Source organism: Falco peregrinus, chromosome 1 (assembly GCF_023634155.1).
Source record: "Falco peregrinus isolate bFalPer1 chromosome 1, bFalPer1.pri, whole genome shotgun sequence".
Lineage (NCBI taxonomy): Eukaryota > Metazoa > Chordata > Aves > Falconiformes > Falconidae > Falco > Falco peregrinus.
In genome coordinates, this window is record NC_073721.1 from 39372970 (window position 1) to 39393465 (window position 20496).

Genomic DNA, 20496 nt, shown 5'->3' on the forward strand with positions numbered 1-20496 from the left:
GAATATTATGCTTTCCCCCCTGCAACTTTTTTGCAGTAATTGAGAGACTTGCCCAGCTTTGCTGCTTGCTTTTTTTCATCCACCCATTTCAAGGCTGACTTTAGAAACACCTTGACTTCAAAATTTGTGAAATAATTAAATGACTGCATGAGTAGTAAGTTTAAAGAAGGGAAAACAAAACATTTTTATTTGGACTAATAAAAAACAAGAGCCAAGTTTTAACACTTAATGCTCACGAGTAACATTTTCAAAGAGATGAGAATCTTTGCTATACCTTCAGTTTTCATGTACCTTGTCCATGCAATTAGAACTTAGAATTTAGCAGAGTCATGGGGGATCCACAGATTTGTAATCTGAGTCCCATTCTTGGATTTATCTGGCAAATTAGCACAGAAATTATCTGGGGGAAACGCTGACTTTGCAGGCTTCTCTAACATGTCAAATTAATTTACCAAAACAGATGTGATGCATCAGAAACAGTTATTAGTAATTAGGTGGGAACAGGTACATTGTAGAGGAGGGATGCTATCGCTCTTACACAAAACCTCAGTATAGCTGAAGACTCCTAAAGGTAGTGTTATCAGCAGAGACTGTAAAAAGTTACAGCTCAGATCGGTATTGGCTTTCTTTCAGCTAGAATTCATTTAACATGAAGGAGGTTTGGGGGAGAAAATGGCAAGTTTCTGTTCACATTCTAGCAGCAGTACAGGGTCATGAAATAGAAAATTCCTTTGATGACACCCAGCTTTTAAGCTCAAAACTTCATCAAGCATAGTTTTGCTGTGCTTTTCTTCTTTTGCAAAGATGGAAACTCCAGCAGCCATGCTTTTTGAGCCACAAGTACTTTTCAGGCCTGTTTAACCATTAACTCGGTTGCTAGTTTAATTCTCTGACCCCCTCTTTATGAGGGGTTTATGCTATTGACCTTGATTTCCTTTCCCAGAGGTTCAGATATGCATAGAAATGGTACCATAATGTAAACTGAATTTACTCTCTCCCTGCCAGTATTCTGCTGAAGGACACACACACATCACTAATAAACCAGTGACAATTGTGTAGTCCTCCGTGGAAAAGTGTACTGTGTGCAACAGAAGGCAGCACGCTTTCAGTGTGCTTTAATAGTTGGAAAAAAAACACTTGCAAAGAAGTCTGCAGAACTGGAACTGACTTGCATTCATTCTAGTTTTCTTTCCCAATGCCATATTATCCCCTCTTTTTTTCAGAAGTCAATTCATTACACAGTAAATAAGAACAGTTCTTTTCTGGACAGAAGCCATTCTTGCCACTGCAATGGAACTTTTATTTCATACATTCTTACAATAAAGCTGTATTTTGTTATATTAGTAAATAAACCCAGGAGACAAAAGATTCACATATTCCATTTTAAAATATTGGGCTCAGCTAAACTGCAGCCATTCCCATTCACCACCTACACCACATTAGGGATTTTTCAGGGCAGTGGAAGTAAAGATGTAAACCAAGTCATCTAGGTAATTAAATTACGGTCCAAGGAAGTTTGTAACCACCATAGCAAAGTGTATCTGTTCATTCTTCAGATTCTTTGAAGTGTAAGGTGGCAGAAGTTTCTTTATAAACTCAGAAGTTTTTCGTTGAGAGCAATCTGTGACTGTGTGAGGTTTGCCAAGTAGGTCACCATCAGTAGGTCCTGAGAAGGGAAAAAACCCCAATGATCATAAATATTTAAAAAGATGGTAGCCTGTCAGGGAGTTGAATTTTTAACACTTGTAAATCAGTTCAGAATCAGCTACTAGAAATACTGTTAGTCCTGAATGTCCTACTCTGAGGAATGCTTCCCTCACAGGAAGAAGGTTTTGGTATTCGCAGAATATGAAACATTGCTTGTGAAATTTTAACTCTGAGTTCACCCGTATTAACCAGGCAAGTCAAAGGGTATAAGCAAAATAAAAATTAGTTCTGGTCTTGCAGACTGTGGGTGAACACCACATTCAGAAACAGCTTTCGCTTTCTGAAACCCTGTTACAGAAATAAGGTAGCACACTAAAACCTTGTTAACGTCCTAAGTGTTACACAAGGAGACAGGACTTCAGCTCAGGCAAAGGAAGCTGGCAAGTCACCAGTTACCCATGAAACCCATACTGCTTTAAGCTTGGTAATTCATATTGTCCAGTTGCTCTAAAAAAGTTTGTGCTGGCTTTCAGATTACTTGCATAAATCCTAAATACTTTAAAACTTGTTCTCTCATTTGCAGTTGCTTGCAAGATTATTATGGTGAGCTCTTTTATCCACCTTCAGCTCTTAAAACATCAAAGTACTGACAAGAAAGGGCTCTATTTTCTATTAATATGTTTGTACAAAAAGACAGATAGTTTTGATCATGGACAAATTGTGTCTGTATGGCAGAATTTAAAAACTGCTGGCAATACACTGAAAAAATCAGATGATGAACTTACATTGATATTGCTGTTCAACATTGTCTCAAAGTCCTCTGGTGAGATCTTTGGCACCTGGTTAATAAGGTCCATCAGGAAACGGCCAACAGTGTTGTCAGCAGCCACTTTGCCAGACTAAGTGTAAGAAACATACATGTCAACCTGAGTAAAACACTGTAAGTTTATGGCTCAGAAGGAGAATTTATAAAAAGAAAAGATGCACAAGCTTACATCAAACTTATCTGCTGGCTCATAAAAAGCTGCCCTTACCAATACATCCTCTGCATACTGCAGCACCATGGTCAGGGTATCCTGAATCCGGGCTGATGCTGACCCCACCTGCTGCAAGTCACTGGACAAACCGATCACTCGATTAGGGCTAAAACAAGTCTTCATGATAAGATCCACTGAAAGCAGAAGGTGAATCAATCAGTGAAAAAAATCCTGACTGCCACAGAAACCAGACTAATTTAGGATAGCTTTAACAAGACTGTCTTAATTCCCAGAAGGATAATTCTACCAGGGTAAAAAAAAAAACAAAAAACCAAACACATTTGAGCAGTGTCACAATGAAGCTTATAACCAAAATAAGAAGAAAACATTCACCTCCTATCCGCTCTGTATCATAATAAACATATTTCACTGTTAGAGGTGTGAACATCACGCCCATAGTTTTACCAGGGACTCCCATTGGGGCACTGTCAAAAAAAACAAACAACAAAATGTTTTCAGCATGGACACACTTAAGGGAGGAAGTACAACTCAATGATCTCTGTTAGCACTGAAGTGTGAAGATGAGCAGGTTACTCATTCTCACCAAAATCAGCAATCTTAAGACCAGGGATAACTGAGGACAGGAAGTCAGTCCTGGCATACTATTAATTGCTCGTTTTTATCCAAGAATATTCCTAGCTGGTCTGACATTTGTCAGCATGAATGCGTGAAGCGCCAAGTACTGTCTCCTTAGCTACAGTTCCTTCTTGCTTATAGAGCAGGTGTTCTTCTATCCTGAAATACTCCATGCTTTGAGAAATCACTTCAGCAGCAAACATAAATATGACAAAAATTCAAGTACCAAACACTCTCAACACCTTTATTATTCCTATTATTCAAAGTATGTGAAGTCCATTTATGCTTTAAGAAAGATGACGTGGAACAGCTTCCTTTTTGAAAATGCACAGTTATGAAGCCATAGACTTCTGTTACAAAGAACGGCTTTTTTTCCTTCAAGAGAAGAGCTTTTCAGTCAGTACTGGGAAGAACAGTGAGGTGGAACAGTTTCATTTCTTAATATTTAATCTGCATTATTAACTGATAAAAATTGAAAGGGTCAAGGGGAAGAAAGACTGATCAAGAAGATGCTGTTTCAATTATGTTTTACCTGCAGCAGTCCTCCAACTTGTATAAATAAACTGCTGAGTAGTAAAGCCCAATGACTACGTGACTACAGGCTAGTGTTCAGTGTGATGGAGAGTAGTGACATCAATACTAGCAATATGAATCCCGGGAAATGTCACGAAGATGTTCAGAACACAATTAAGTCACACCTCCCCATCCCAATGAGGTACCAACTTCTGAAAGGATAGGTCTTTCAACTTACACCCAATGGTCAAGACATTCCAATGAGAAGTAAGCCATGATCCCTGGCTTGCTATTGTCTTTCAGCTATACTGTCCAAAATGGGACACTGCAGCCCATGACATTTCTTGTTACCCTGACACGGTCTCTCTCAGTAAATCAGATAGCTCCCCTCCCAGAAATGCAGCCTCCCAGAGTACCTGACGTAGGCTTTAATGCTCATGCGTGAATTCTGGAGACTTGTGTCCACAGTGAGGTGGATTGGATTGTGTGCTTCCCGGCTGTAATACTCATGGATCAGGACAGAGTGTTCCGTGATGTCGTGACCTGTTGCATACCTTCAAAAGAGCACACGCTAAGCAGCCATTCTTCTAACACTCAAGTGCCCAGTATTTGTTATTTACAGGTTTGTATCCTAAAGCACTGATTTCCAAACACTGAGGTGCAGAAGCATGCTAAATTCAAGTGTTTTAACTAGGGAATCTGTAGTTTTATGGCCAGCTGTCCTGAAATTGTAGGAATCACAAGGGTGAGTACACCCATGGACAGAACATGCACAGAGCCAGTGTTATACCAGCCATAAAGAGCTGGTACAGTTGACATCAGATTCAGTTATCTGTCACTATGTTCTGGACCATCTCTTTATTTCTAAATCAAAGCATGCCAAACAAACCTGGACCAACCAAGTAGATCTTCCACAAATCAAACATCTCTCTGCAGGAGGTATAACTTGTTCATCTAGGTCCTTTAGCTGCACTGCAATTAGCTTCTCACATACACAGAAAACCTCCTGTCATTAGAACTGCACTTTGCTGTGCCATTAGAAGGTTACTGAGGAAGGCTGCTCCACAGGAACAGCACTAAGCTATTCTGTAGGATCACAGAAGCATGAAAAGACTAATAAAGCTATCCACACTCAGACGCAGGCTCTGCTCCTGTAACACTGCACTGATCTTGCTTCGCAGCCCACACACAAGTACTTCCACCTTTTCTCAGCAGAGAACTCCTGTACGCTCAAGCTGGTATCGCCGATTCCTCCAGAGGCCTTCAGTACCTGAAACCACTCTTCTGTGTTCTCCCTTCTTTCTGGCCAGTTATCATCCACGGTGCAGGTTGTATTACAGGTGGCTAGGTTTTTCTGACAAAGCTGTGCAAGCATCCTCTAACTCATTGCTGTTCTGTGATGCTTTTGCTAGACACAAACAAAACCAAACCCTGCGAGTCTCCAATACTGTCTCCTATTATGAGCTGCAGGAGCTTTACAGCTGGCTGTAACGAGCTGCGAGCCCTTACTGTCACAAGCATGAGCGCTCCTGCTTCTCACCTCTGGCAAGGAGAATTATGTATGTCAGGGAGTTTATGGGACCAACCCGAGCGCCTGCGTGTTCCTGCAGGAGAACTTACCAGCCCAAGATGATCTCGCTAGGAGACACCTTCTTGTGCAGCTCGTACATGTTTTTGGCAAACTCCATATCTACCGCCACCTGAGGAACGGGACAGGCCGAAGCCGCCGGTTACGGGGATGCCCGGCCCCTGGCGGAACAAGTCCTCAAGCCGCGCTCAGGGCCCGCAGCCCCCGGCCCCGCCGAGCCTCCCCGCCCCGGCCTCGCGGCATGACCCGGGGGGCTCGGCCGGAGCCCGGCGGGGCAGCCCCGCACTCCGTACCTCATCCTCAGACTCGTTGTGAGGGACGGAGAAGCAGTTGGTGACCTCCACCGAGTGCTTGTCCACGGTGCCTGCGGGAGGGCGGCGCGGTTAGGGGGCAAGCAGCGGGGGGCCGCTCGCCCCCCGGCTGCCGGCGGGAGGGGCAGGGCGCCGGCTCTTACCCAGCAGCGTCCCGATGACCCGCGCCGCGCCCTCGTTGCGCCGCTCGAAGCTGTCCACGATGGAGGCCAGCACCACCGGGTGCAGCCGCACCACGCGGCCGCCCGGGAACGGGCCCGACAGCGCGGCCGACAGCGGCGCGGCCGGCGGCGGCGGCACCGGGGCAGCGGGCGGGGGCGGCGCAGCGGCGGGGGCGGTGTTTGGCGCCGGTGTGGCGGGCGCCGCTGTCGGGCTCTGCGCCGGGGCGGCCGCGGGAGGAGCCGGAGCTGGAGCAGGAACAGGCGCCGTCGCCGCCATTTTGTGAGAGAGGGGACTAGGTGCCGCGCCGGCAAGAATTGGCTGAGCAGAACGCCTGTCACACAATACTACCTTCCTATTGGGGAAAAGCGTGCGCTAAGGCCCTCCCGCCATATGTTAACCAATCGGGGAGAACGATGAGCGAGGATTGTGATTGGCGAAAGAGCGCATCGCCTGCGACTGGAGCTACTCTTGTTCCCACCCTCTTGAGGGCGGGAAATTTTTCAATTGGCTTCTATCGTCCCCCGCGGCAGTGCCTATCTGCTATCTCACTGGCTGGCACCGCCCTCCCCTTCGGTCAGTCAGGGCGGGAAGACCTTTTTACTGGCTGCAGCGCTGTCACTTACTCTCCATGGGTACTAGGAGGAAGCCGAGCGTGCGCTTGCCTGTGCCGCGTCCAGCGCTTGCCCGGGCAGTGCTGGAGGTCGGCTGAGCAGGGCTGGCGCTCCCAGTGGCTGCCCGGGTCCTGCCACCCCGGGGCTGTTGCCGTACCCTCGGGTCTGTCTCAGCTGGCTGTGTTTCTCTGGCATGTTCCCAGTTGCGCTTCAAGGCCAGCGTTGCCGTGGGTGGCTGCTGAGGTGCTTGGGCGGTGGCAGCGCAGCCCTGGTCACAGCGGTAGGTCCTGCTGTCGTACAGCAGTGTGGCGGTGTGGTAAACAGCAGCCTTGCAGGCCTGGCACCAAGCTGCCACCACGGCAAGGAGGTTATTCGGTAGTGCTGTAAGCGAGGGCTTTGCAGGCCTCAGGGTGTTGGCCCTGTGAGGCAGGAAGGTGCTGTTAGCCCTGTTTTCCAGGTATTTGCCGACAATGAGGGACAGAAGGACAGGCAGGTGCCAAGTATCATGTAGAGAACAAATGCTGATTATCTCTATCCAGGGTTTAATGGTTACCCAACGAATTGACTTACTAGATCTAATTTGCCTATTACTTGTAGTGCCTTGTGTGTTCCCTCTCAAGCAGCAAGCCTGCATGGGTGTGGCAGGTATGCTTTTAAAGTGAAGCATGTGCTTTTGATGACTGGTAAGGAGAGTGAATTCTTTTGAAGCTTCATTTTCATGGTCATCTGCTTGCAGCTGTTATTTTAGCAGTTGTAGCAATACAGTAACAGATTTACCTCTAAGTCTCTTGGTTCAAAACTCTTTATTGCAGTTTTTAGTAGTAGCTTGACAAACTTCAAGGGAGAGTTTCAGGTACCATTGAAGTGCTTGGGGTTTTCTTTTGGTCTTGAGCTGTTCTTTTCCCACAAGTAAACTATTTGTATGTACGTGCATGCACATACATAAACACTGAAATACCCAGAATTCTCACCTCCTGATAAAATGCTTAGTCCAGTGAAACCATGCCAGTCAAAACCTGCATCAGTTCTCTGGCACCACTTTGTCTATTGGGTGGCTGCTTGAATAATTGAGAGCACTTCCAGGTAGCTGTTTACCAGGTGTAGCAGATAAAAAAGCATAGTGGTTGTTACTACCTGAGATGTAATCTTTTTTTTTTTTTTTTATAGAGCCACTTTGGTGTCCTGCCACACTCTGTCCCACATTTAGATTACCAATTATGTTATTGTTTTAACATAAAAACCAATTTTATCATGACTGGTGGCATTTGGAGTTTTCTCTGCTTCATTAGCTGAGGGGTGAACATCATCAGTTGATTAGTACTTTCAACTCAGTCATTGAAAACAGGCTCCTGAGTATATAAGGAGCAGCTCAATAAAAAGATAATACATTCTACTCATGTGCTAGCAATTTGTTTCTTTTACAGAAATGGGGAACACCTGTCAAAGCTACAAAAGAGAGCTAATGCATGGGAGTACAAACAGGTTTTCTTCATAAAGGCACTTTCTTGTCTGGGTACCAGTAAAAACTGGATCTCCTATTCTTGGGCTTTCATCATGCAGCCTTTGTTTCTTGTAGGTGTGCCTGGGTCAAATTGCATAAAGCTTTTAAAATGTTTCTGTTCCTGGAGCTTTGATGTGTCACTGAGAAGTCAAATGTGTGAGGCATTCTTGTTAGAGAACAGCTGTTTGATCTCATTCTTGTTTGCGTCAAGCTATCCTTGATGCTTAATTTGATGTTGTCAGCTGCAGATTCAGGTGAAGCAAGTAAAGCATTTAAGACCTGCCCATTATAATTTTTTGTTGCCATCTTAAAAATTTGGCTTCTTAATATGGAGCTGCAGTTGTGCTTCAAAACTGGCAGCTACAATAACCTTCTTTTAATATGTTGATGTCAAGCTGCTGGACAGAATGCCAGAGTGTGTATACAGTAAGTAAAGATGGATAGCCTGTATCTCGAAAGTCAAAGATCAATGGTTGGCTCACACAAAGCCCACTTAGTACAAAGCTTGCATAAATTTAATGATAAGAAAATCAGTCCTGTGATAGTGCTTGGAGCAGATGTGCCCAAGCTACGAAACTGTTTTTCCTTGCTGAATGGCTACTGAAAAATAAAGATCTTAATAATTAATGTTCCACAAAGGACCAGTTCACTAGTTACCAGTTACACACATTAATGGTGCCTGTTGCTGAAAACTTAGTGTCCATCTAGTGAGATGATTAAGATGTTCAGGTACTACCTTGTTACAGTAACATCTGCCTGCCTAGAGGAGAAACAGGAGACACATCTGTACATGAGCACGGATCAGCGTGGTAACTCAGGGCCTTCTGATTTTACACGTTTCCTTGCATCTGATTTTGGTGATTAATATAATTAACCTCCTAGCTCTGCTCTTGTATAATTTCTTCTTGTAGTCCTTACATGTGGCTGAGTCATTATTATTGCATTTGCTGTCATGTCAGCTGCATTTTTGCAGGTGATGTGTAATTTCTTTATCTTCTCATCTTGCTTGTGTTACTGGAAGTAACATCATCTCTTGCTCTAAGGAAAAATATTTCTTATGTTGCATTACAGGTAAAATATTTACAACTTGCTTGAAGTGTACTGTTGTCTAGGTTTTAGGTTTGAAAATGGAGGGAAAATGCAAGAAAGGAAACAAAAGGATGAAATAAGAATAAAAAAATATATAGGACATGGAGAAAAAGAAACAGGATAACAAGAAATAGGATTGTTTGGGAAATGCGAAGCTTCTTGTCCTGTGAGATTGCTGGCCATTGAGTGATGGGAGAGCTTGTGGCGGCTGCTAGAAGACAGACCTGGCGTGTCTGGGTGCCCCACCGGCAGTGCTTTCCCTCAGGCCGATGGCCCTGACCGACGGTACTGTCCCCCCGCCCCAGGGAAAGGCCGTTCATCCCGGTGTTCTGCGGGCGGTCTCCTTGGGCTGACCCTTCTGGGCGGCGGGAGCCCCTGCCCGGCTCCGTGTTCCCACCCGCGGCCGCAGACGGAGAACGTGCTGCGCTGGGCTCCCCGTCGGCACCGACGGCTCTGGGCGTCCCGGGGTGGCGGCGGGGCTGCAGCCGGCGCTGCCCGCCAGGTGGCGACAGGCAGCCGCGAGCTCGCCCTCCCGCCCGCCGGCGCTGCCCCTGCAAGTGTTCCGTGCTTAATTGGATTTACTGATCATTGCTAAGAGACGCAATTTTATTTTCCTCTGATACTAAAGCAATTAGGTAGTCAAGAATACAAACCACATCCTTTGTAATCAGTGCTAATTAATTAGGGACTTAACTCTGCCTGCTTCGAAGTAAGTAGCATAAGTGGGAATTTGTGCGTAGTACTTTTCACAGTAATATTTATTATATGTATTTGACTTGCCATTTTCTTTCTTGAGTTAATGAAGTAGGATCAGTGGGGTGGAATTCATTAATTTTACCCTAATTCTACCTTAATTCTTCTGTGCCGTTTCACATAATGTCACAGAGAGATTTACTTATGGATGTTACGGCTGTGCAATCCTAAAATGTGCTGTACAACCCCAAATTTTATTGAAATATATGGTAACGAAAGGTGTTTTGGGTCTCTGATGAAAGCACAAACTCCAGCCTCTCAGGACACTCCTGCTTCTTAATCTATGGTTGTGATTATTTTCTGCTTTTGACTGAAATCATGTTGAGAGTCAGCTTTCAAGTGAGAGGCGTTTTATATACTACTTGTACTTAAAACTAAGAATGTGCTTGCAGTGACCTAGTGAGACAGTTGGGCGCGCTACCTTGCAAGATCAGACCTTGTGTCATCATATTATATTACATTCTTCCTGCCTACCCCATGCAGTGAGAACTGAAGAAAACCTAGATATGACTCCTGGCTTTTTTTTTTTTTTTTCCCAGGGAGTATAGGGTAGAAGTGTGGCAGTGCTGCTGTCCTTTCCATGTAATCAACTTGAATAAGTAATCTCTGGCAGGCAGCCTTTAACACAGTGTCCCTTTGGTTACTTGCTGCTACTGTGCTTGACTTAAAAGCATTTGTAACAGAGCAGTGCTGTGTCCTTGAATACCTACCGACTTCCAAATAAAATGAAGTGTAATGTCACTGATAACAGATAAGTATGAAAGCTCTGTGCAGGCAGATTTCAAATATTAAAATTTTCTAACATTTGTAATCAAACAATGTATCAGTGTGCTGTTTGTTGGAAAAATGATCTCTTCTCTCAGTCCTTTATTCTTCTAAAATCACTTTACAGCTTCTTTTATCAATAAGCATGTCTTTTCCTTGGTGTCCTTTACAGCGTGGGTTAAAATCACCACTTTCCATACATTTGAGCCCAGACCAAAATTGCCTATGTCCCCAGAAGCATTGAGCTAGACCATGGGACTGGAACTGTTAGCTACGTCACTCAGCACAAACATTTGCTTTGGTGCCTTGAGATGGAATCTGCATGCAAAAGTGAAGTAGCTAGACTGGAAAATACATATTTCATTTGATGGTGTGGGGAAGGCTACTGAGAGAATGGCAAAAATGTTTTTTTGTGAACTCTAAGGATTATATAATTTTTACGTCACCAGAGTCTGCCAGTGTTGTCTGTCCCTTCACAGCTCTGGGTTCTTTTTCCAGTTTGAGGCAGCTGCATCATGATGTGCTGGATGAATAAGCAGGCAATCAGGGAGAAGGTTAGAAGATAAGCATTTACATACAGAAATGGGAGCTGAAAAGGAACAGTGGTAATAAAATCTAGGGGACGGTTTCTGTGTAGGAGGCTGAGACACCTGAGGGCCCATTGCATTTCTGTTACTGGCATCTTGGGCAATGTTAAGGCAAGTCATCCACACAACTGAAGTAATGACCGAGACATGCTTTGGGCAGTGTTTTAGCTCTTTCAGTGTGAAGTGTTTGATAACAACTAGAGAGTATTTTCCTCCTATCTGTGCTACTGACTTTGGGGAAGTCATTTAACATTTAGATCTCAGGTTTCCACTTCAGCAAAATATGACTAATGATATTGTAGTGGCTAGGTTTGTATATTGGACAGGCACAGTCTACTGAGGAAAAGCAGGAAAGACCTTACTCTTTGAGGAAACAGCTTTGAGGGGAAGATGAAGAGTGCATTTCCTGACTCAGAGACTGTACACTTTGGAGAGGGAGGAAGTGGCTGAGTAGCCTAAGCAGGAGAACAATAATTTTATACTGTTTTCTGGTAACAAACAGAAATAATTCTTTAGCTGAGGTGAATTCATGATGCTGAGACCTCAGGTGTAGCAGCAAAATTTGATTGCATTTTATATCAAACCTGTTCATCACAAAAGCTTGGACTATACTATAGTATTTGCAAGGGCTGGTTTTGCTAAATGCTGTCCTAACCAATCTGTCTGTAGATTTGGAATACCCCAAGGGCTGACATATAAATTCACCTTCTATATTCTGTTTGCCAGTTTGTCTTTCTGCATCAGAAAGCATGATACAGCATTGGCTGAGTGTACTACATGGGACTGGTTGGACTGGTCTGCACAAATAGAGAATTGACTGTGCTCCAGCTGAATGACAAGGCTTTACAGCTCTGATCAATGTTATTGTGGCAGAGAGGGGAGTGCACAAACACAATTAATTAGGCTGTTCAGGTGAGATTTCCAGCCCCCTCTGAAAAGTCAGGTTTCTGTTTGCAGATACCAGTTCACAGCCTTTTTTTTTTTTTTTTCCTGGTGTAATTTGACTTGAAAAGTTCAGAATTTGCCTCATTTTAAAATGTACCAGTATCTTACACTTCATCTATATACACCTTGGGATATTCTGTAGAGTTCATTAACATAATGGTCAGGTTCAATAAGTACATCTTATGTTAAAGACAGTGGAAGTCACAATCTTTTGCATTTTTATGTCTTGTCCCAGTTTAGCAAATATGAGAAACAAATCTCTTCCTTGTTTCTGAAAGGAAGGATTTTTGAATGGTAAGAGAAACTTACCCAGAAGAAGATATTTCTTTGACTTCCTAGTAAGAAGTCTCTCAATTGCTTTAAAAGATAAGAATAGGTAGATGTTGCAGCCTTACTATTCAGTTCTAATTCCTCTTATACCTCATTTGATATTTTAAAAATTAGGTAACAGAAAAGTTACTGGGTGATACTTTTCTAATAACTTCTGGCCAAGGGACAGAAGCATAGGTAGTATTTCCATAGTCTACCTTCTGTCTTGGGTGATTGCCCGTGTTTGGAGCCTAAAGCCTGTATGTTCTCTCTGTGATCAATGGTAAGAGAAGTACTTCCAGAAGGCCAGTCAGTCACCTTGCTAAAGTTTAATATAGTTGTTCGTAGTTGCCCTCTTCAGGCAATTGTGACTCTGAGTATTGATTGAATGGATAGTCTACAGAGCCTAGATGGCTAATGTAAGCATCTAATGTACATGCTTAATGCAAACCATCTGAACATAGCCCTAACCTGTGAAAACAGGATGAAAGCACGAAACGAAGAACTGAGGTGGCATCAGCTTGTGATAGAGCTGGCCAGCAGTGGGTTAGCAGATTTCTGAGTATTTGGGAATGAAAGGGAGACTGAGCTAGCAGCCTGCTTTTCTGTTCTTGCTTCTGCACTCTAATCACTGTACTCGAGTTCATTATTGCATCCTATCTTGTTCTGAGCATGCTGGCTGCTATGGCTTCAAATAAATCTTGTCTGTATAGCTAAAAAAAATGTTTTATTGCAAGAATCTAATTTTTGGGGAAAGTCTTCATTTGTTTCTATTTTTTTACTTTTTTAAAAAACATTTTTAGTTCTTAGAATTGAAGAACTGATAAGAAACAGGAGAACAGAAGATAGAGACTCATTTGAAGAGCTGCACAGCATCTCTCCAGCAAAATGAGTCTGGAGCACTGGACTTAGAAACATATGTTCTCAGAGTGGTAGAGGTTAATGTACATTGTGCCCAGTGGAACTGAGTCAAATTTTACCTCAGTCCCTTCACTGAGTTCTGTATTGGATACTAGTCTGTAGGAAACACTAAACATAGGGACATGGGTGAAATATTGGTCATCTGAATATAGCCTAGAGCCTTTCTGCATCAGAGTAAGGTACGGATAACAACACCGCCTTGCTTTGCAGGAGAATCATGGAGGCAATTATTTTAGTTTGTTAGATCTTGGACGTTCTGTCCTGGGAGATGTATTGTGGTAGATAAATTGAGGGAGTGAAAAAAGCTTCTCTGTATTTCTTCTGTAGAACATTCCTGAGACTGGCAGTCTGCAACCTTTCAGCAGTGTTTGAATTCACTGTCTTGAAAAGCAAAGCGTCTTGCTCTGTGGTACTGTTTGCTGTTTCCCTGTTTGAAACTAACTAGTAGAACCCCAGAGGATTTCTGAAACAGCTGACCGTTAAACACATTGAGGAGCAAAGATCAATAGAAAACACATTTAGATTTAAGCTTCCTGGTCTGCTTTCAATTTTTTCAAGTCATCATTGGGAGTTATTACCATGGTCGATCTTGTTTTATGGCTTATTCATATAAACAATCAACTTCAGGGATGCCCAACTGCTTTCTGGGGGTTTTAATTTGCTTTTAATATCTTCCAAATATTCCCAAAATTAACAAAGGATTATGGTTTTAAGTGCAGAAAATGTTAAATAGAAGCATGCTATTGGACACAGAACTATATTTATGAATTTAGAGGGAGCCTGCAAGAAACTCACTTTGCAAGCAGAATTTGGGTCATGGCACCTGAAAGCTTCAGTAGCCTTCTTGAGTCTGGGATCTGGATTATTATTTCTGTTCAGATAGAGCTATACAGGCACAAAAGGATATATAGCTCCAAAGAGTATGCATTTCAGATAGAAATCAGGAATAGTCGGTGGTTTGGCTGAGCTTACTTATGCCTTTAGGGGACAGGAAAGAATCCTAAATATAGTTTGTAGCAATCCCATGGCATTAAAATGACTGAAGCACCTGCAGTTCTGTCCATGGCTGTTCTGAGCCCTGAACTCTTTCTTGTGTGTCAGATGCCATGCTACTGTATTGCCACCAGAAGTGTGATGCCAAACACATCATTTTTTTGCAAGTCTTGCAATAGTTGCTGTTTTTGGCGTTGGGTTTTGTTTCTTTTTCTTTTACAACAAGCTACTGTAGTGCTAAAGTTAAGTGGTAGTATCCGCTTTTAGAGTTTTGTATTATGTTTTTAAGTCATGTTACAAAATAAAAGTATGACTATAGGAATACTGTATCAAGCAAATATTGTTTTGTCAATATGCAAAAGCTTTCACTCACTTTCACAGTTTTGGGAATCGTTAGGCTATGTGAGTGTTGAAAGCTGATGGCAATATAGCATCACTGTTAAGAAGAAAATAGTAATTAAAAAACATACATATGTTTGTGTTATATATGTTAGAACAAATACGTTGGCAAATACATTGCAATGCAGACACGCTCAAAATAGTTAAGGTACAAGAAGCCCTAAAACCACGTTAGTACAGTAGCCTTCCTGGGCTAATATGCCCTTCACAGGGGGGCCACTTCATTTCTGTGCTCAGTCAGCTGTACTATTTCCATACCCAAGCTAACCTGCTCAGGTACCACAGCTCTCACTGTATGGCGATGTTTGCAATGCAGGCATGTAACTTCACGAAAGGCCAAGCACATGGGAATGAACAACATCCCCAGCAGAGATCCCAGGCTCTGAGTCAGTATGCTAAATCTTTTTAAGGGAATAGCATTAGTGATAGCTTCAATATACAGCAGGGTATTCATTATTAATAATGGTAGCCTAGAGCCAGCTAATTATATTTGCAGAGTGGTTTCCCTAAAAAAGCAGATGTTGGACAGATGGTAGTCAAATGATCAGTCACGCCACCACCTACAGCAAGTCCAAGGGCTGTGGGGAAAAAGGTAGTGTGTGGAACATATGTCTCCGTCCTGTAGGAGCCTTGTACTTTTTTACAGGTATACAAAGGCTCACAGTAATCTATAAAGTGTTGGTTAAGAATTGTAGAGCTGCTGATGGTTGGATACAGCAAGTGGGCAAAGCTTCACCTTAATGTGCTTGTTACCCTCGGATGCCTGAATCCTCTAACAGAGCTCTCCAGAGATGATGAGACTGCATGCTAGCCAGAGCTTTGCAGAAGCCTTTGTTAGGCTGGAACACTTCTTGCCTCTCTCCTTATTCCTTTGCAAACTTTTCTATACTTTTTTCAGTCTGCTTTCTCATGGAAGTTCTCTATGCTGTTGTGTTGCATGCCAATAGTACGGGAACAGCATGCCTTCAAGTGAAAACTGTAGTTCAATATTCTGTTGCAACTGAAGTGCTTAAAGCAAACATGACTGCCCATGTAGATGACTTGTAGCATAGTCCAGTTTTTAAAAGTGCTTTTGTAAGGTAGTGTTCAGCCTTTATCATCTTTGTTCAGCAAGGGAACTAGAATTTTATTTCCTGTGTAATAGCAAGCCTTTTCTAAGACATAATTCTGATCATTGTTTCATAACAATACTGATTTTAATGTATCTTAATTGTTGCTAAATACATCTATTTTGTCAACTGAAGTAAAATTACAGGACACATGCTATGCAAATAGAGCATGGTACTTAATTGTTTGAAGTGGTATGTGCAGTTTGTGTTGCCACAGGAGTTGTTCTTCTGGGTTTTGGGTAGAACTTTTGCAAAGGCTCAGGACTGCTCCATTAAAATGAAATCTTTGATTTCCATTGCCCTGTAATCAAATGCAAGCCAGAGCTTCCAGGGATCGTAATGGTTTGTAATAATGTCTCAAGTTGAATTCAGCTCTTTCGCAGCCCGTCAAAAGAAGTTGTCCTTGACAAAAACAATATTTTAAATATCTGCTCACAAGCACTGGAGCCAGAAGGTTGCTATTTCATTTGGCAAAACACCTTCCCAAGAACAAGACTGAGACCTGAAGCTGAGCCAAAATAAGCTCTAACAGATGCTTAGCCTAGAAAGCACTACACTGAATGGCTAAAATTGTTGAAAGAGGGTACAGGAAAAGGGAAGGGCAGCTAGCTAGCTCTGCTTCTGACTTGCTGTGTGGGCAAGCTGCATCCCTTCTGTCCTAGTGCTCTGCCAGCTAGAGGACCTGTCTTGTCAGTCTGCCACTTCAGCTTCTGGGGATTAATCCATTTCTTGCTGTGAGTACTGCTGTAGTCAACAATAGACTTTCATCAGTTCATAATAGCTGAAGAGTCTAATCTTGTCCTTTCCTAATGGACTCTGTTCAGCTTGAATAGCAAAACCTGTTTGGATCAAGAGGCTCTGCTGTGGCCTTCCATTCACACTTTCCGTGCTGCATGTTATACTTGAGCTTGCAAAAAAAAACCCCACCAACTTTCAGATGCTAGTGAGATTTGAGAATTGTAAAAGCTGTGCTCCTGTGATGACTGAGGTTGATCTAGTTGGCCACACAGGCCTCCTTTCCTTCCCATTTTCTGGTTCTGGCCTTTATCTGTCCTCATATAATGCTGTCTTTGCTCTCAGATCTGGTGAGAAAGTTAGTAACTTTCTTGGTGTCTTTTCTGTTAATGCAAAGAAGGTGTGTGGGATTCTGAGGCAAGGACAGGGCAGGCCCGTGGAGGCCAGCAGTTGGATTGGTTCAGGTTGTTGGAAACATACAGCCTGATGATGTTGTTCTGTGAGTTTCTATGAAACTGCAGCTTAAGTACTTGGTCATTCTCCAGATCCTGGCAGTGATAGGAGGTGAGGACAAACAAGCTAAACAGCTTTCCTGGGGTACAGAGATGCCTGATCCAAATCGAGAAGTGAAGCCCTGGGTTCTTAAGTCAGACAGTAATCACAGATATCACCAGGATATAAACAGCTAATTGCTCTTTTGGAAACAGTCAGTCTAGATGGCTTTGTTCAAGTTAAGAAATGCCAAGCGTCAGTGCTCAAGGGAAAAGCTAAATAAAAGCTGGTTATGCTGCAGTAGAGGGTGGTACAGATTCTTATCTCATTGACTTTGATGCATGTCAGGAGTAGGCCGTCTATCTGGTGTAATTGATACCAGGGTGTCTTATGAAATTAACATTTTCTAGAGCTTGAGGCAGAGAGAAGAGCAAGTGGCAAGGATACCAACTCTGTTCATAAATCTCCAAATTCAAAGAAGTAGGTGTGTGTTTCGGTATGTGGCTTGCTTTATTTATGGTGGCTTTGACATTGGGTTTCCTCCCTGGGCAAAGTTCAGAAGGAGCTTTGCCTTAACTGCTTCTGTGAAGGCTGTGCCCATGGAAATAATACAATACGACTGATGCTCCTTTGCAGAAGCTCCAGTGTGGCTGAATCCAAGGAACAGGTAATCTCATTCGGTAACTGTAACTCCCAACATCTGAAAGCCAGGGTTACAGTGGAGAATAGTAGTGGGAGAAAGATAGATTGCTTAAAAAAAAAAAAAAAAGGTGCCATTTGCTCTTAAGAATAGCTAGCATACACTTTCTCAGAAGCATGCCATGCTGCGATGTGATATATAACAAATTAAGGTAACATTAGTGGCCAAAAAGTACTCATAATGAACAGGAGATATCCTTTGGAAGGTGTTGGTTTACATTGGTTTCAGTATCTTACTGGACAAAGGTGGTTCCAAAAGCACTGACTTGGACTTGTCACAATTCTGGTGAATTGTTATCCTGATATTGCTCTAATGAGGTGCTATGAGCATGGTGATAGCAGGCAAAGCTCTTGGGAAGCTGGGACTCAGGGAAGCCATTGAAAATCTCAACTTGATTAGGAGCATCTGACTGTCCTTAGAAAACTGACTTTGTACTAAATATATGGCAGCACTGTGTTAACCAAGAGTGCACCTCGGAAAAGGGCACTGCCAGAAAAATCTCTTTCCCAGTATTTCCTAGGAGTCAGTTTGACCACATCTGGAACAAGATCACTGCACTGCAGACTGCTTGGTTTGTGTGACTTGGCTGGAGCTGCGCTTGGGGGACATTTGAGCTTTGATTTGCTCACTCGTCCAGACTGAGGTCTGGTAGAAGAAGTTGCTTTCTCCATCCTATATTTAAACAAGCCTTAGTGGGTTGCTCTAAAGAATGGGGATATTGGCTTCAGCTTCAAGTTAATGAAACCATAGCAACATGCTGTGGGATGCAGCAGCTGACAGGCTATATATCAAGAATTGTTCAGTCTCTGTGAAAAGTGGGAATGAACCTCCAATACCTGATTTTAAAGAACTCCTACAAGTTTGGCTAAGACTCTGCATTTAACAGTCAGGGGTCTAGGACATAAAATAAGCTATTTAGGTTCCATCTAGCAGAAGCTAGATGTGCTTGCTTTAATGTAACTACAAGAAACTGTATATTCACAGAGGGACTAAGAATAATCTGAAACCAGAAACCAGTTGTCTATAAGCATAGACAAAATCACAAGAAAGACATGCTGATCATTGGCTAGAAAAAGCCATGAAAAAAGTTGGTGACTCAAGGAGCAGGCATGTTATTCTCTATAATGGGAGGAAAGTATTTTTTTTTTTGTCTGATTTGACCTCAAATCGTATTGTTCATTCTGTTATCAGAACTAGTGGCCTATAAACCCAGGACACTGTCTTTTAAATGATGCCCGTATCATTTATCACAGTTTTTCTCCCTAGTTCATCTCTTGACATTGTGAAACACTTCAGTAAAACCTAAATTGCTGAGGTTAACTTTTGTGGTGTGTTTGTGGGATTTTTGAGTGCTACCCTGAAGAAGCCATTTGCAATGCCCCAAACACTGATGCTCTACAAAACCAAATTACAAGCAGTGTTTATTCCTAAGCATTATTCACTTGCAGTATTTCTGGTTTATAGGAAGTCTTAGCTCAAGTTTATCCCAACTCAGAATAAAAACATGGCTTCCAGTAATCTGCAAATCAGAAATTTTCACATACCCCCTTGGAAATGACAGTTTCTGATTGAAATCACCTGTTTGCTTGTTACACAAGGAAGTGTTGAGCAAGGCAGAACAGCTGATTAGAACTTGGAAGCTTTGAGTTTTCCTCTCAGAGCTGCTGCTCTGAGAGGAGTGTTGGAAGCCCTAAAAGTCTGTGCTTCGCCTTGAGTTCTTCAGGTTCCAGCTTACATTGGAAAAGAAGCCTAAAAGCCCTTACTGTCTGTAGTCCTGGTTACTGCACTAGTTTACTAGTCAGGCTAAACTAGAAATCAGAGTAGATAGGGCTTGAATTAATTTGGTTTCTTTTTAATTTTTGACCAGATCTACCAGTGAGGTCCTACCTGCTGCGTGGTCCTCTAGCAACTAATGAAACAGAAGTGTTGTGTGTACATAGAGGTATTATAACAGGATGTGTTGTGCTGTCCAGAAAGGTAACAAAAATCTGCTGTGTTTTTTTTTTCCCTTGCCAAATTCAGAGATATCAGCCATTTGAGGCTCCTTTTTAAAATCAGTTCTGTATTGCAGCTCTGCTTGTGCTTTCTATGTCCCGTATGTGTTTTACCTTGAGGAGGTGCTTGGGTTTCTTAGTCCTGAGATTGGGTTGGAATTTAGCACAGACAAGTGCACTGGCAATTAGGGAAGAATTAAATACAGCAATGCCCCTGACTTGGGGTGTATGTTTATATTGGGGATCTGTGATCCTGTTCTACTCTCTGGTTTTGGTGTGTGGGTTGGGAGTGAGGAAGGTAAGGACACTGATGCATAAATATAAGGGTTTCTTTGTATTGCAGCTCATAGCAAGCTCATGTGCTTGCAGAGTCTAGTGTGACAAAATTAAACCAATTTGTTTCTCAGTAAGAGAAGCTAATAGAAAATGTGCCAATAAGCATTTTTTCCTGAGTATCGATTGTGATTGTATATGTCTGCTCAAGGAATGTGGGTATGGTGACCGGTCATGGGTGCGGTGTCTGGTCACATAGGCACACAGCTTTGAGGAGACGCCTGCCCTTCTTCCTCTAACAAAGGGGCTATTTAAAAAAGAATGAGAAAAGGATGAGAGACATTCAAATGCTGTCTAGAGGGAGGGAGTGCTAAGTCTCCTTGCTGGAGAAGATCAGACGGTCACAAGGACATGAATCACCTACAAACCTGCAAGACCACCACATTCCAGGCAAAGGACTGATAAGCTAATTAACATACGAAGCGG

General features: G+C 42.8%; 1 protein-coding gene across 1 annotated transcript; it reads right to left on the minus strand.

Moving 5' to 3' along the window:
- Nucleotides 1-1276: 1276 nt before the first annotated feature.
- On the minus strand, nt 1277-6125 carry EIF3F (eukaryotic translation initiation factor 3 subunit F). Its single transcript, XM_055816833.1, has 8 exons — nt 5816-6125; nt 5655-5725; nt 5394-5473; nt 4190-4327; nt 3018-3109; nt 2682-2818; nt 2433-2546; nt 1277-1666 (listed from the first exon to the last, which is right to left on the minus strand). The coding sequence occupies exons 1-8, from the start codon at nt 6108-6110 to the stop codon at nt 1589-1591; spliced, it is 1005 nt and encodes a 334-aa protein (XP_055672808.1). The 5' UTR covers nt 6111-6125; the 3' UTR covers nt 1277-1588.
- Nucleotides 6126-20496: the final 14371 nt, after the last annotated feature.